Source organism: Mobula hypostoma, chromosome 2 (genome assembly GCF_963921235.1).
Source record: "Mobula hypostoma chromosome 2, sMobHyp1.1, whole genome shotgun sequence".
Taxonomy (NCBI): domain Eukaryota; kingdom Metazoa; phylum Chordata; class Chondrichthyes; order Myliobatiformes; family Myliobatidae; genus Mobula; species Mobula hypostoma.
This window is the reverse complement of record NC_086098.1, coordinates 95,897,731-95,915,743: the sequence shown is the minus strand read 5'-3', so window position 1 is coordinate 95,915,743 and position 18,013 is coordinate 95,897,731. Positions and strand designations below refer to the sequence as shown.

The 18,013-nt window shown below is 40.9% G+C and overlaps 1 protein-coding gene across 1 annotated transcript in view; it reads left to right on the top strand.

Annotated features, from left to right (window-relative positions):
- The window catches only part of lmbrd1 (LMBR1 domain containing 1), a 206,305-nt gene that overhangs the window by 79,035 nt on the left and 109,257 nt on the right, over nucleotides 1–18,013 (top strand). The window contains exon 5 of the mRNA XM_063040281.1: nucleotides 8,264–8,331. Within this exon, the coding sequence (XP_062896351.1) occupies nucleotides 8,264–8,331 (68 nt within the window). The remainder of the gene's footprint in view (nucleotides 1–8,263; nucleotides 8,332–18,013) is intronic.

Sequence of the window (18,013 nt, the reverse complement as noted above, 5' to 3'; positions counted from 1 at the left end):
ACCTTCCTACCTCTGCTTGACATTCAAAGATTGCTTTTACCATCCTTTGGTTAATCTTTTACCAACAGGCTTCATTCTGGCATAAACTGGTATCTTTTGGTTTTCATAATATCATAAAATCTTTTCGGAATAAGCTCATCTGTTAAGCACAAAGTCATAGAAAACTACAGCACAGAAACAGGCCGTACAGTCTATATGACCTGTGCCAAACCATTGAAACTCCCTACTCCCAGTGACCTGTACAGGGACCATAGCCTGCTTGCATTTACTCTATTTAAACCCTCATAATTTTGTATACCTCTAAGAAATCTTCTGCACTCTAAACTATTCAATCTTTCCTCATAATTCAGATCCTCCAGACCTAGCAACACCCTTGTAAATTTTCAAACTTATCCTTGTACTCTTTCCTGTGGGTAGGTGACCAAAACTGCACACAATTCTCCAATTTAGGCCTCACTATTGTTGCATACAACGGCAGCATAATATCCCGTCTTCTGCACTCATAGTTTGATTTATGAAGGCCAATGTTCCAGAAGTTTCTTTACACTCTATCTACCTGTGACGCCACTTTCAACAAATTATGGATTGATATTCCCAATCCCTTTTTTACCACACTCTTCAGTGCCCCACCATTCACTGACCTATCCTGGTTGGTCCAACTGAAGTGCGACACCTTGCACTTGTCTGCATTCAATTTGATCTGCCATTTATTACCCATTTTTCCAGTGGATGCAGATTCCTCTGCAAGCCATGATAGCTTTTCCCACTGTCCACTACACCCCCAATCCTGGTGTCATCTACAAATTTGCTGTTCCAGTTGACCACATTATCATCCAAATCATTGATATAGATGACAAACAACAAGCCCAGCACTGATCCCTGCAGAACTTCACTAGTCCCAATCTTCCAGTCAGAGAGGCAACCATCTACTACCACTCTTCCTCCCCCAAAGCCAAAGTCTAATTGAATTTACTACCTCATGTTGAGTGCCAAGTGACTGAGCTTTCTTGACTAATCTCCCATATGTGACCTTGTCAAAGGTCTTGCTAAAGTCCATTTAGATAACATATACTGCCTTGCCTTCATCGAATTTTCCTTGTAGCTTCTTCGAAAAACTCTTAAGATTAGACATAACTTACCACGCATGAAGCCATGCCGACTATTCTTAATCAGTTCATGTCTATCTAAATACTAAAATGTATGCTCCCTCAGAATAGCTTCTAATGACCTTCCCACTACTGAAGTCAGCCTCACTGACCTATAATTTACTGATTTATTTTTGGAGCTAGCATTGACAATCCTCTGATACCTTGCCTGTCACTAAAGATGATTTAAATATATCTGCTAGGGCAATGGTCCCCAACCACCGGGCCGCGGACCAGTACCGGGCCGCAAAACATGTGCTACCGGGCCGTGCGGAAACGATATGATTTGGCAATATGAAACAATATGAGTCAGCTGCACCTTTCCTCATTCCCTGTCACGCACTGTTGAATTTAAACACAGGGTTGCCAACTGTCCCATATTAGGCGGGACATCCCGTATACAGAGAGTGGTAGCTGTGTGGAACGAGCTTCCAGCAGAAGTGGTTGAGGCAGGTTTGATGTTGTCGTTTAAAGTTAAATTGGATAGATATGTGGACAGGAAAGGAATGGAAGGTCATGGGCTGAGTGCAGGTCGGTGGGACTAGGTGAGAGTAAGAGTTTGGCATGGACAAGAAGGGCCAAGATGGCCTTTTTCCGTGCTGTAATGGTTATATGGTTATATTGGGCTGAATTGGTTTGTCCCATATGGGACTGCTCTTGTCCCGTATTCCCCCCCCCCCCCCGGAGGTAGAACGTTCCTATGAAACCGTAAGCCAAAATGACGTAAAGCGAAGAATCAATTACCATTAATTTATATGGGAAAAAATTTTTGAGCATTCCCAGACCCAAAAAATAACCTACCAAATCATACCAAATAACACATAAAACCTAAAATAACACTAACATATAGTAAAAGCAGGAATGATATGGTAAATATACAGCCTATATAAATGATATGGTAAATATACAACCTATATAAAGTAGAAATAATGTACGTACAGTGTAGTTTCACTTAACCCAAATTGGGAAGATTAAGCCAAAACCAATTAGTAGGAAACAAATCGGTACGTACATGCATGCGCACACAGGTGCCCGCGCAAGGTTTCATGGTCATGGTAGTCTTTCTCAGGGTAAATACAGGTATCCTGTATTTGACTGCTACTTTTCTCCCTTACTTAGGAGTGAGAAAGTTGGCAACCCTACTTGAACACCACCGCCCCCCCCCCCCCCCGCCCCAGTCAGCCAGTCCGCAAGAATATTGTCAATATTAAAACCGGTCTGCGGTGCAAAAAAAGGTTGGGGACCCCTCTGCTAGGGCCCTGGCAATTTCTGCACTTGCCTTTTGCAGGGTCCAGGGTAATATCTTATCAGACCCTGGGGATTTACCCACCCTAATTTGCCTCAGGACAGCAAACACCTCCTCCCCTGTAATCTGTATAGGGTCCATAAAATTGATGCTGCTTGCCTCACTTCTATAGACTCTGTGTTCGTCTTCTGAGTAAATACAGATACAAAAGTTTTATGTAAGACATCCCCCATATCTTTTGGCTTGACACATGGATTATCATTCCGAACTTTCAGAGGACCAATTTAGTCTCATGTAATCATTTTGCTCCTAACATATCTGTGGATCTCTTTGGATTCTCTTTCACCTTGTCTGGTGGGGCAATTTTGTGCCTTCTTTTAGCCCTCCTGATTTCTTTCTTTGGTAATTTCTTGTATTTCTTAAACTCCATAAGCACCCATTTGTTCCTACCTGCCGATATCTACTCTGCACCTTTTTTTTAACTTAATCAAAGTCTCGATATCTCTTGAAAATCAAGGTTCCCTACACCTGTTAACTTTACCTTTTATTCTGACAGGCTTTGTTCTCTCAAAATATCACTTTTGAAGGTCTCCCACTTATCAAGTACACCTTTGCCAGAAAACACCCTGTCCCAGTCGACACTTGCCAGATCCTTTCTGATAACATCAAAATTGGCTTTTCTTCAATCTCAGATCAGACCTATCTTTTTGCATTTTTAATTTTAGACTAATGACACTATGATCACTAGATGCAAAGTGTTCCCCTGCACAAACTTCTGTCACCTGCCCTATCTCATTGCCTAATAGCAGATCAAGTATCGCACACAGGATTTCTACGTACTGATTAAGGAAACTTGCCTGAACATGTTTGACAAACTCTATCCCATCTATTCATTTTACAGTATGGGAGTCCCAGTCAATACTATAACAACCTCGGGTTTCTTGCAGCAGTCTACAATCTCTGCAAGTTTATTCCTCTAAATCCCTTGGACTATTGGGTGGTCTGTAATGTTGCCCCATTAACATGGTCACACCTTTTTTATTTCTGATTTCCACCCTGAGCGCCACATTGGAGGAGTTCTCCAGTCTATGCTGATGAAGCACTGCCATGGCATTTTCCCTGACTAGCAGGCAGCCCTCCTCCTTTAATCCTTCTGTCTAAAACAAGTGAACCCCGGAATATTGAGCTGCCGGTTCTGCCCTTCCTGCAACCACATCTCGCTAATGGCTACAATATCATAATTCCAGGTGTTCATCCATGCCCTGAGCTTATCTGCCTTTTCTACGATACTTCTTGCATTGAAGTATACAGAACTCAGCTCATTAGGCACACCACGGCCTGCCTTTTGGTTCCTGACTTTGCCTGAGGACTTAACAATATCTGTCTCCACAACCTCTCCACTAACTGTTTTGGCATTCTGGTTCCCATCTGCCTGCAATTCTAATTTAAACCCCACTCTGCAGCATTAGTACTCCTTCCTGCTGTGGTCCCCTACCCATTCAAGTGCAAACTGTCCTGTATGGGTCCCACCTTCTCTGTAAGAGAGCTCAATGATCCAAAAAATCTTAACACATTCCCTCCTACACCAACTCCTTAGCCATGTATTAAACTGAATAATCTTCCCATTTCTGGCCTCACTGGCACATGGTACAGGTAGCAATCGTGAGATCACAACTGTGGAGGTTCTGCCCTTTAGCTTAGAGCCTAACTCCCTGAACTCTTAGTCATCTTTCCTACCTATATAATTGGTACCTACATGGACCACAACTTCTGGCTGTTCACACTCCTGCTTAAGAATGCTGATGACTTGATCTGAGATGTCCAGTATCCGGGAATTTTGTTCTTGTCCACAGAACTTCCTTTCTGTTCCCCAGCTAATGAATCCCTTGTCACCACAGCTTGCCTCTTCTCCCCCTTCCCTTCTAAGTCCCAGAGTCAGATACAGTGCCACAAACCTGACCGCCTTGACTTTCCTCTGCTAGGTCATCCATCCCCTTCCCCCAACAGAATACCTGATGTTAAGGGGAGTGGCCACAGAAGTACTCTGCACCAGCTGTTTGACCCCTTTCCCCTTCCTGACTCACCCAATTTCCTGTATCCTGCATCTTGAGTATAACTACCTCTCTATATGTCCTATCCATCATCCTCTCAGCCTCCCAAATAACCAGTTCATCCAGTTCCAGCTTCAACTTCAGCTCCTTAACATGGAGTTTTACAAACTGCAGCTGGATGCACTTCTCGTAGGTGTATTCGTCAGGGACACTGGAGGTCTCCCTGCTTTTCCATATCCCACAAGAGGAGCTTTCCACTGTCCTGCCTGGTATCTCTACTGTCCTGATTGAGGAAATATAAAGGATATAAAACTCTACCTACAGCTTTTTTGTCTTTTCTGACTGAAACCTTGAAGAGCAAAAGCCTCAGAACCTCCATCTAACTCTGTCCACTCCAATGATGGCCACTATAACAATAGCTGCTTTGCATGGCCCTGCCTTACTTTGATTTGTTCTTGCAAATTAATCTCGAACACTGATTGGCTGCTCCTCAACGCTCCAAACTGCTGCAAGTCGTTGCCTCTTCTACTCAATCAGTGAACCTGAGTGAACTGTGTCTTAGGCTTCCGATTTCTCTGATTGATTGATGCTCAAAGTTCTTCTGGGCAAAAAATTCCACAAGTTCTTCACCATTCTTCTTAGCTCTATGCATAATTGTAAAATTTTGAGACAGATACATGAATTTAGGCAGCCCAGCTAGTAACATCAACCCTGCATAAATCCTTTTAAGTGCCTTAATTTTTTGTTATGTTTAATGGGATCACTTCTCATTCTTTTAAATTGTGAATTTTGACCCAATCTGCTAAATCTCTTCTTGGAGGGCATGCTACCATCAGAGAAGTCTGATTCCGTTGTGACACATGTTACTTGACTTGATGGGTATTTCAGCCTCTCATTTTTAAACAGTTACACCTTTTTTTCTAGATTCTCCCATGCAAGAAATATCTCCACATGTACCTGCTAAGACCTCTTTGAATTTTGTATGTTTCCATCAAGCCTCCTTTCATTCTTACAGTAAATACAAACTTGATCTGTCCAGCCATTCTTTCTAAAATTAGTAATTGAGATGTACAGCACAGAAATAGGTCCTTCGGCCCATTACATCTGTGTCAACTGATATGCCTATCTATATAAATCTCACCTACCTGCATTAATTCCATATCCCTCTATATAACCATATAATCATATAACAATTACAGCATGGAAACAGGCCATCTCGGCCCTTCTAGTCCGTGCCGATCGCTTACTCTCACCTAGTCCCACTGACCTGCACTCAGCCCATGACCCCCCATTCCTTTCCTGTCCATATAGCTATCCAATTTTACTTTAAATGACAAATGGAAGCTAGTTCCACACAGCAACCACTCTCTGAGTAATGAAGTTCCTCCTCATGTTACCCTAAACTTTTGTCCCCTAACTCTCAAATCATGTCCTCTTGTTTAAATTTCCCCTACTCTCAATGGAAAAAGCCTATCCATGTCAACTCTATCTATCCCCCTCATAATTTTAAATACCTCTATCAAGTCCCCCCTCAATCTTCTACGCTCCAAAGAATAAAGACCCAACTTGTTCAACCTTTCTCTGTAACTTAGGTGCTGAAACCCAGGTAACATTCTAGTAAATCTTCTCTGTACTCTCTCTATTTTGTCGACATCTTTCCTATAATTCGGTGACTAGAACTGTACACAATACTCCAAATTTGGCCTGTACAATTTCAACATTACATTCCAACTCCTATACTCAATGCTCTGATTTATAAAGGCCAGCATACCAAAAGCTTTCTTCACCACCCTATCCACATGAGATTCCACCTTCAGGGAACTGTGCACCATTATTCCTAGATCTCTCTGTTCTGCTGGATTCTTCAATGCCCTACCATTTACCATGACTAGTCCTGACGAAGGGTCTCGGCCTGAAACGTCGACTGTACCTCTTCCTAGAGATGCTGCCTGGCCTGCTGCGTTCACCAGCAACTTTGATGTGTGTTGCTTATCTTGTTTGAATAATTTACCAGTCAGATTGATAAGACCATAAGACATGAGAGCAGAATTAAGCCATTCAGCCTATCGAGTCTGCTCCGCCACTTCATCATGGCTGATCCTGGATCCCACTCAACCCCATACCTTCTCGACATTTCCTTTGATGCCCTTAACAATCAGAAAGCTATCAACTTCCGCCTTAAATATACCCATGGACTTGGCCTCCTCTGCAGCCTGTGGCAGAGCATTCCACAGATTCACCACACTGGTTTAAAAAAAAATTCCTCCTTCTGTTCTAAAAGGTTGCTGCTCAATTTTGAGGCTGTGCCCTCTAGTTCTGGATACCCCCACCTGAGAAACATCCTTTCCACATCCACCATATCTAGTCTTTTCAGCATTTAGTAGGTTATCAGGTTCTGTGCTGTCAACATACTTTGATAATAAATGATCCTCTATAAACATTTTTCCATCTCACTTTAAACCTATGTAGCCTTGTTTTAGACACCCCTAGAATGGTAAGTGGTCCTCTGCTTCAGTCCCCTTTGCTCCAGAAAACGAAGATCTAGCCTTTTCATTGTCTCCTGAAAACACAAGCCTCCAATCCAGGTAACATCCTTGTGAATCTTTTCCGTGTCCTCTCGCGTTTAATCACATCCTTCCTGTAATCCACACATGTGAGTTATTACTTGAGTAAACTTTCACTGAACTGTTTCTAATATATTAATATTCTGCTTTAAATGTAGAGACTTAGTACTGCACTCCAGAAAACATGTAGATCCTCCCTTGGGTGGGGAGATTAGACCTGTGCACAATACTCCTGATGTGGTCTCACATTGCTGGGTATGATTAGAACAAGATGTTTCAACTCTTGTATTCAAGTCCTCTTCCAATTAAGGTCAGCTATTGTTTTCCTAATTGCTCACTGTACCTAGATGTTTACTTTTAATGATTTGCGTACAGGGACAGCCAGATCCTCCTGAACATTAACGCCTTTTACTTAACCCATTTAAAAAAAAGTATCTTTCTAAACTTTTCTACCAATGTTGAAGATTTCACATTTTAACCCATTGTACTCCATCTTCCATTTCCTTGACCATTTTCTCAACCTGTTTATATCCCCATGAAGCATCTGCAATCTCTTCATATTCCATGCTGCCACATAATTTTGTATCTTAGGAGCTTGGACAAATGATCTGTCATAATAATTGATTTAGATTGTGAGCAGCTGGGTCCCCAGCAATGATCAGTGTGGCACCATACAGGTCACAGCCTCTCAATTGTGCTACTTAGCTACTGTGAAACTAGTGAGAGCTGAGTAGTGTGCTCATGCTGTTGGAAAAAAGTTTCCTTCTTTGAAAATTGAATATAGTACTCCTGGATTGTTATGTGATATTCATATCACCAACTGTTACCGATAAGTGTTTTATTATCCTATGCATTAGTATGAGTTCTTTGGGGTATTTGAAGAAAACAATCTTTCATTTGAGAAAGGAAATAAAGTTCCTATCATTTCTTCACTCAAAAAATCTGAGCTCTTGGAATGTTGATTTCTGCAGTTATCTACATTCTTAATATGTAATGTGATGAGGAATTGAATGGAAATCAAAAATGTATATCTGAAGTACTGGAAATCTGAAATTGAAAACAAATTGGAACCACTTAGCAAGTCTGGCAGTTTAGTAAAAAAGGGAAGACATAACATTGCACATGGATATTCTTGTCAGAACTGAAATAGAATGCTTTTAGACAAAATGTTAGGTTTAAGGAAGCTGTGTGTTATCTGTAATAAAATTGGATATATGCAACACTATTATTTGCTTATTTTCACTTTGTTTCTTAAAGCAAGTGAAGAATGCATTGATGTATACCATGGGATTTGTGTTTGTCTGCTCCATTCTTCTCTTAATTGGGTAAGTTTTTCAGAATAAGATGCAGTTTTTAGCAGTGTTTGGAATGATAAAATGTTACTTAAATAGTTAAGAGTCCCAGTGAAACTGCACAGAAACAGGTCCTTCACCCTTTGTGGCTGTGTTGGCTATCAAAAATGTATGTAATTTCCATTTTCTAGCACTTAGCCCATAGAGTTTTAAACAATAATATTTATGTGTTCATCTAAATACTACTTAAATTAGTCTCTATTACCCCCTTGAGCCTCTGAATGAAAATTTTTTCCTTAATTACTGTCTTAATATCCTGTTCTTTATTTGAAATCTACTACTTCTGGTTGTAGACACCTCTGCCAAATGAGAATAATTCTCATTGTTTACTCTGTTCCTTTATAATTGTGATACTTAAGGAGACAGGTCAGGTTTTCCTTAGCTGCCTCTGCTCTTAGGAAAAACAACTCCAACAAAACATAGTTTTTCCTAATTGTTTAATCACTTAATTCTAGCCAACATATCCTTTCTAGTGTGTTCTATCATTATCCATTTAGCCTCATTCCATGAATCAAATTCAGTGTCCAGTCATAGCACCCTCCAGGCAAAATATTGTTATTTATGCACAGTCTTCTTGTGTATTTGGTATTGCATGTGTCCATATTTGAAATGCAATCTCTTGTGCTGACAGTTTTAGCTGCAAAAATATCTGCAGCAAAATTCAAGGGAGGGAGGTCTGTTAGGCAAAACTTAAAGAAAAGTCAGTGCACCTTTACAAACCTTAATGTTGAGTAAGCAATAGGAACCTCTTAGTTTAATTCCTCACATGAAATATACCTTTTATAATGCTTTATTCACCATTGTTGAGTTACATACTTAACTCCATCACAAGGATGAAAGTTGGTGGTTTTCAGTGATGAAAATACCAAATAACTACATGATCAGCCATCAGTCCTGAAAAGTAAAGGAAATCAGCAATATAAGTGTCCATCTGCTGTTTATCAGTTGCAGCTTGGCTTTCAAATACATCTACCCTTCACTACTTATCAACAAGCTTCAAATCCTGGACCACAGTACTTCCACCTGCAACTGGATTTGTTATTTGTATTTGCCTGGCAGAAGACGAGCTCTGTTGTGGTTGACTGGAGATTTCAATGGACGAGAGGCTTTGGACTATATTCATGTATATTTGTGTGGTTGTATTTTAAGAATATTCTATATGGGCTTGTCTTGTAAATGTGGGACTGAGCCTCAAGCTGCGGTGTTGCTGCTGGGGGAGGAGGGGTGGGTTTGCTTTGGGTGTGGGTGTGCACCACTTGGGGCAATGTTGTGTGGCGTCCAGGCTGAAGTTGGTGCCCCCCCCCCACCCCCCACCACCAGTGTTCACTCAACAGGAGACGGGCTCTATTGTGGTCGACTGGATTGATGGCATGAGTTTTAGTCTCTTTTATTGTGTGATTGTAATAGTCATACTTTATTGATCCCGAGGGAAATTGGTTTTCGTTACAGTTGCACCATAAATAATTAAATAGTAATAAAACCATAAATAGTTAAATAGTAATATGTAAATTATGCCAGGAAATAAGTCCAGGACCAGCCTATTGGCTCAGGGTGTCTGAACCTCCAAGGGAGGAGTTGTAAAGTTTGATGGCCGCAGGCAGGAATGACTTCCTATGACACTCTGTGTTGCATCTCGGTGGAATGAGTCTCTGGCTGAATGTACTCCTGTGCCCAACCAGTACATTATGCAGTGGATGGGAGACATTGTCCAAGATGGCGTGCAACTTGGACAGCATCCTCTTTTCAGACACCACCGTCAGAGAGTCCAGTTCCATCCCTATTTATGCTTGCTATCTTGTGTGTGCTTTGTGCAGTGTGTAACTGTTGATACTGTGTTTTGTACCTTGGCCCTGGAAAACGCTGTTTTGTTTGCTATTTTCATGAGTATGGTAGAATGACAAATTTGATTTGAATAGTGACTACTGTCAGTGCAGGTCAGTAGTAACATCTCTTAGCTGACAATTGACACAGGCAATCTCAAAGATACATACTTAGCCCATTGCTTTACTCTCTTTGCACTCATGACTGTGTGGCTAGATGGAGCTCAAATGCCATCTGTAAATTCGATGATGACACCACCGTTGTTGACAGAATCTCAGATGGCAATGTCACTTCATATAAGATATTGACAATAAGCCAGATTCTGAAGTTAAATTATGTTTGACATATTTACTCAAATTCTTTGAGGATATGACACAGTGTTTATAGAGGAGAATTTGCAGGTCCAGTATATTTAGATTTTGGGTTCAACACAAACAGTAAAGTTGGAATGTTACATTAGGGAAATGAAAATTATGGTGAATGCTGTATAAATACTGCTCTGTGCAAAAGTTATTGTTCTCCATGAAATAACAGAACTTATACTGGCATAAACTTAAAGTAGAAGTATATCTGGAATTATTTCAGCTTTAACAGACAGTTAACAGATAAAGGCTCATTACAGTTAAGCCAATCTATAATGTGCCCACAAATGTTGGAGCTGTGTAGTTGTGCACTTCACTTCAATTACTTTTGGCGCTGAACCCACGTATGGTATTTTGATGGTTGACCATGATGAAATTAAATCTTTTCAAGAATTTTATACCAATCAGAATTTCCTGATGATTCTACCATAATACATGAATTTTTAAGGTAATTGAATATCCCGAAATTACCAGTTGATGAACGCTTAGCACTAGACGCACCCATTACTTAAGAGGAAATAAAGCAATTTTTTCGATGAACTCTGGTAAAGCACCTGGTCCGGATGGGTATACAGCTGAATTTTTAAAATCTTTTTCAGATTTACTTTCTCCATGGTTATGTAGAATTTTTAAAGATGCCTTATTTGTAGGTAAATTAGCACAATCCTTTTATGAAGCATCTATTTCTTTAATTCCTAAAAAAGATAAAGATCCCACTGAATGTGCATCATACAGACCTATATCTTTGTTGAATGTGGATCCTAAAATCTTTTCCAAAATATTAGCAATTAGATTGGAGAAGGCATTGCCACAAATTGTCTCTGAGGATCAGACAGGATTTATTAAAAATCATTATTCACATTTTAATGTTAGGGGGTTAAGGAACATTGTATACACTACTTCATCTAATATTTCAGTGTGTGTTATTTCGCTTGACGCCGAGAAGACGTTTGACAGACTTAAATGGGAATATTTATTTAATATACTGGAGAAATTTAATTTTAGCCCAAAATTTATATCTTGGATCCAATTGCTATATCATACACCTTTGGCTTCTGTATTTACCAATAATCAGAGATCCCCCTTTTTTAGGCTTTTTCGAGGTACTAGACAGGGCTGTCCTTTAAGCCCTTTACTATTTGATATTGCCCTGGAGCTCTTGGCAATCGCTCTTCGTGATTCACCCAATATATTTGGCATTATTCGTGGGAATGGGACGCATAAAGTATCACTATATGCAGATGACCTGTTCCTATATATCTTGAACCCAGAGAAATGCATTCCTGCAGTAATAACACTACTTGCTCAGTTTAGTAGTTTTTCTGGTTATAAATTGAATCTTAATAAGAGTGTGCTTTTTTCATCAAGTATGCAGGTTCCAATTTATAGACAATCACCATTGAGATTGGTTACTGATTATTTTATTTATTTGGGTGTTAAAATTACCAAGAAGCATAAGGATCTATTTAAAGTTAATTTTTTACACTTAATTGATTGTTAAACAACTGTTTACTAAATAGTCCCCATTGTCCTTATCTTTGATTGGTCAAATTAATGCTATTAAGATTATTATTTTACCTAAATTTCTATATCTATTTCAGGCGGTATCAATTTTTATCCCTAAATCTTTTTTTGATATTATTGATTCTAAAATGTCTTCATATATATGGCACAATAGAAATCTTAGGTTTAGTAAGAAATATTTACAGAAATCAAAAAAAGAAGGTAGTTCAGCTTTGCTGAATCTTAGATTTTATTATTGGGTAATTAATATTCGCTATTTAATGTTTTGGACACAAGAGTTGGATGAAACTCAATGTCCACAATGGCTGAACCTCGAGCGTGAGTCTGTACAGTGGTTTTCATTGGCTTCTAGTTTAGAGTCTGCGCTTCCCTTTGTACTTACTAAATTGAATAAACAAATGATAAATCCAATAATTAAACATACAATATGAATATTGTTTCAATTTTGTCAATTTTTTGGATTGAATAGATTTATCCTGTCAAGTTCTATTATATCTAATTTTTTCTTTCAACCATCTAGAATTGATCCAGCTTTTCTTCTATGGAAAACAAAGGGAATAACGTTTTCGTGATTTATTCATGGATGATTGTTTTATGTCCTTTGAACAATTATCTAATAAACATAATTTGCCTCAATCACACTTTTTCCAGATATTTACAGATTAGAAACTTTCTGAATGTTATTTTACCTACCTTTCGGATATCACATCAAATTGAAGTTACAGAAAAATTTTTAAGTTTAAACCCCTATCAGAAGAGTTTAATAGCATTTATTTATGATTTAATTATGAAAATACGCTTAGGTACTTCTGATAAAATTAAGAATGAGTGGGAAAGAGAGCTTCAGGTATCTTTACCTACAGAGAAATGGGAGAAAATTCTTCAACTAGTTAATACAACTTCATTGTGTGCCAGACACGCTTTGATACAGTTTAAGGAGGTTCATAGGGCTCACATGTCCAAGGGTAAGTTGGCTCGCTTTTACTGCCATATAAATCCTGTTTGTGATAGATGTAATTCTGTTAGCTTCCTTGACACATACGTTCTGGTCTTGTCCTCTTCTAGAAAAATATTGGAAAGGTATTTTTGATATTATTTCAGTAGTTCTGCATATTGATTTACAACCTCATCCTATTACTGCAATTTTTGGACTACCGGTGATAGACGCCAGTCATTTATCCTCATCAGCTTGTCATCTAATTGCATTTGTTACATTAATAGCCAGAAGATCCATTTTACTTAAGTGGAAAGATTCCAATCTCCCTATTACATTTCAATGGTTTTCCCAAACAATAGCATGTTTAAACTTGGAAAAAATTAAGAGCAGTACTATGGATCCTTCGGTTAATTTTGAAGAAACTTGGAGGCCATTCATTCAATATTTTCATATGATGTAAGTTCACCCTTTCTGAATCCTTTGTAGTAATTTTTTGTTCGTGTATAGAGGAGCGAAGTTAATGACAAATATTAATTTTAGCCGATGAAATATGGCAGCCCAATCTTTGTTTGGTTTTTTTTAGTTTAGGGTTTTTTTTCTCTTAATAAAACATCTTTTTCATGGTTAGTTACTAAGAGATTGGGAGGCTAAACTACATTTGTTACTTGAAATCTGTGCTTGTACATGTTAACCATTATTAATGTAATCCCGATCTCTTTGCATCATTATTATTATGTTTATTAATTTGAAACTTAATAAAAAGATTGAAAATGAAAAAGATGTTGGTGAGGCCATTCCTGGAATTTGATCTACAGTTTTGATCATATTGAAGAAAAGGATATGGTAACTTGGGGAAATCAATAAGATTCATCAGGATAGTTCCTGACATGAGAGGGTAGGCAGGGGTTCATTTATTATCAGAGTATTCAACTTTGTAATTCTTCAGTTCTCTGTGTAGCTGTGAAATCAAGAAAGAAAAGAAAGGCAGCACAATCATCAACCCCCAAATCCCTCCTCCTACCCAAAAACTGAGCAAAACAGATCAGGCACATTAAATCCCAAACCCTATTTCAAGCAGTTTAATTCTGTATACTGTGGAGCTTAGAAGACTGAGGTATAAGCTAATAGAAATATGTAAGATCCTAAGGAAGTTTAACAGGATGGATACTGAGATGTTTTCACTAGTTGGAGAGTCACAAAGTGGGCATAGCCATAAAATAAGTGGAAATTATTTACAACTGATTAGAAAATATCTTCTGTCAAAAGGTAGTGAATCTCTCTACCCTGAAGGTGGTAGAGGCCAGATCATTAGATGTATTTAAGGTGGTGGTTGATAGATATTTGAAAGAGGGATAAAAAGAACTGGGACTGATGAGTTGGGATCAGCATATAAGCTGAGTATATCAAGTTGCACAGCATGTTGATAGGGCACTGTGGTCTGTTCCTGTTCGTATTTTCATCTGTTTCTTGTGCTTGGTAATGACAAGCATGAAGATTGTTTTGAAAGTCTCTTTCCTGGTGACTGTCCTGTCATTTGCAGCTCAGAGTGATTGGTTAATAGCTTCAACCAATACTTTCATTGCTGAATAGCTCTAGTGGAGAACTGAGCATAAAGCAAAGCAGAAGTCAGGTTTTGTTTTTGGTCTGCTTCAATAATGCTGGCTTAGCTCTGCCCAGCAACTGTGGAGCTTGAGGTAGAGGGAAGAAGGAAGATAGATGATGACATAAACAGCCTGTCTAACCTGTACTTTGAATGAACAAGATACCAATTCTCATCAACAATAACTGTTGCATTGCCTTCCCTCTTTATCAGGATGTTTGCTAAGAAAGAATAAAAAACAGCCACTTGTCAATGTTCTAAACCATTTGTACACATTCAGTTATTAGGAAAGAAATGTAAAAACATCAGAACATTGCCCTTTTATACCCCTTGGTGTCAGTCTTTGTCTACCCCAATGCTGCTTTATGACATGTTAATTTTTCAGGATATGAACATAGCTGGCATAGCCTGCATTTATTATTTATCCCTTAATCACACCTTGGGGAAGTGATGGTGAACCATTTTGAACTGCTGTAGTCCTGCTGGCAAAAGTTATCACTCAAGTCTGGTCATAACAACAATGTAGGAGCAGCTATATGTTTCTAGGTTGGGATGTTGTGTGACTTGGAAGGGAACCTGTTGTAGTAATATTACTGTAAGCTGGCAACAGAGTTTAAAACTTTGCAGGTGACAGCAGTGCATAAAGTCCATGTCGACCACAGTGCCCACCAGTGCATAGAGTCCATGTCGACCACAGTGCCCACCAGTGCACAAAGTCCATGTCGACCACAGCGCCCACCAGTGCAGAGAGTCCATGTCGACCACAGCGCCCACCAGTGCATAGAGTCCATGTCGACCACAGTGCCCACCAGTGCACAAAGTTCATGTCGACCACAGCGCCCACCAGTGCAGAGTCCATGTCGACCACAGTGCCCACCAGTGCAGAGTCCATGTCGACCACAGTGCCCACCAGTGCAGAGTCCATGTCGACCACAGCGCCCACCAGTGCAGAGTCCATGTCGACCACAGCGCCCACCAGTGCAGAGTCCATGTCGACCACAGCGCCCACCAGTGCAGAGTCCATGTCGACCGCAGCGCCCACCAGTGCAGAGAGTCCATGTCGACCGCAGCGCCCACCAGTGCAGAGAGTCCATGTCGACCGCAGCGCCCACCAGTGCAGAGAGTCCATGTTGACCGCAGCGCCCACCAGTGCAGAGTCCATGTTGACCACAGCGCCCACCAGTGCAGAGTCCATGTCGACCACAGCGCCCACCAGTGCAGAGTCCATGTCGACCGCAGCGCCCACCAGTGCAGAAAGTCCATGTCGACCGCAGCGCCCACCAGTGCAGAGTCCATGTCGACCGCAGCGCCCACCAGTGCAGAGAGTCCATGTCGACCGCAGCGCCCACCAGTGCAGAGAGTCCATGTCGACCGCAGCGCCCACCAGTGCAGAGAGTCCATGTCGACCGCAGCGCCCACCAGTGCAGAGAGTCCATGTGCAGCGCCCACCAGTGCAGAGTCCATGTCGACCACAGCGCCCACCAGTGCAGAGAGTCCATGTCGACCACAGCGCCCACCAGTGCAGAGAGTCCATGTCGACCACAGCGCCCACCAGTGCAGAGTTCATGTCGACCACAGCGCCCACCAGTGCATAGAGCCCATGTTGACCACAGCGCCCACCAGTGCAGAGTCCATGTCGACTACAGCGCCCACCAGTGCATAGAGTCCATGTCGACCACAGCGCCCACCAGTGCAGAGTCCATGTCGACTACAGTGCCCACCAGTGCATAGAGTCCATGTCGACCACAGCGCCCACCAGTGCAGAGTCCATGTCGACCACAGCGCCCACCAGTGCAGAGAGTCCATGTCGACCACAGCGCCCACCAGTGCAGAGTCCATGTCGACCACAGCGCCCACCAGTGCAGAGAGTCCATATCGACCACAGCGCCCACCAGTGCAGAGAGTCTGCGTTGTCCATAGTGCCCACCCAGCTAGTTCCAGTTTCATGTATTTGGCCTATATCCGTCCAAGCCCTGCCCCTCCATGTACTTACTCAAGTGCTTCTTCAGTGATGCTGTTGTTTCTGTCTCAACAAGTTCCTGTGTCAGTTTGTTCAGTATACTCACTGCTTTGCTGGGAAAAAGTTGGCCCTCAAGTCCCTTTTAAGATTTTCCCTTCTCACCCTAAGGTTATGCTCCTCTCCCCTCCTCCCAGTTTTCATCCATTATGCTGCTGGTGTTTAGGACAACAATGAAGGTCTTCCACCTCTGGTGGTGTTCAGGGAAGCCAGTAGCTTCTTCCCCTTGGTTTTCACTGCTGTCAGCCATGCAAGTCCCGGGTGGAGACTCAGAAATACTGTAAAAGGATTCTTCGTTGCTGTTTCTGTAACAGTTTTGTTGAGCTGAACCCCCAGGATCAGTGTTTGATCAGAGCCCAAAACTGCTCACAATACTCCCAAGTGAGGCTTCACCAGTGCTTTATAAAATCTCAACATTACATCCTTGCATTTATATTCTAGTCCTCTCGAAATGAATACTAATATCACATTCGCTTTCCTCACCATTGACTCAATCTGCAAATAAACATTTAGGAAATCCTGCACAAGGAGTCCCTAGTCCCTTTGCACCTCAGATTTTTGAAATTTGTCTCCATTCAGAAAGTAGTCAACCCTTTCATTTCTTCTACCGAAGTGCATGACCATACACCACCCGACACCGTATTCCATCTGCCACTTATTTGCCCATTGTTCTTATCTGTCAAAGTCCTTCTGTAGTATTTTTACTTCCTCAAAACTAACTGCCTCTCCAGCTGCCTTTGTATCATCTACAAACTTTGCAGCAAAGCCATCAATTCCATCATCCAAATCATTGATATATAAAATAAAAAGAGGTACTCCCAGCACAGAGTGCTGTGAAACACCACTAGTCACCAGCAGCAACTGCTTTATCCATGCTAGTATCTTTCCTGTAATACCATGGGCTCCTAACTTGTTAAGCAGCCTCATGTATGGCATCTTGTCAAAGGCCTTCTGAAAAGCCAAGTATAAAACATCTACCAAATCTCCTTTGTCTATCCTGCTTGTTATTTCTTCAAAGAATCGCGAAAGATTTATCAGGCCAGATTTCCCCTGAAGGAAACCATTTTGTACAATTTTATCATGTGCCATCAATTACTCTGAAACCACTGTTGATCTTTCATCAACAGAACTAGGTTAGGAAATTTACTACGCGACTCATAATTAATTGAGCTCCCACTTTATTTTCTCCCTACAAACAACAACGTAACTACGTTGACCCCGAGCCAACAGCTTAGAACATGAATTCTACTGTTCTCACCGTGCCAGTACTTTCTCAAACCACTTTTCTAATTTTATAACACTGAAATAGGGGATCTCTTTTGGCTGGATGATCGATCCTTTCTTCACCCAGCCACTGGCATGGGCAGTTCTTCCTTACGATGGTGGGTCTCTTG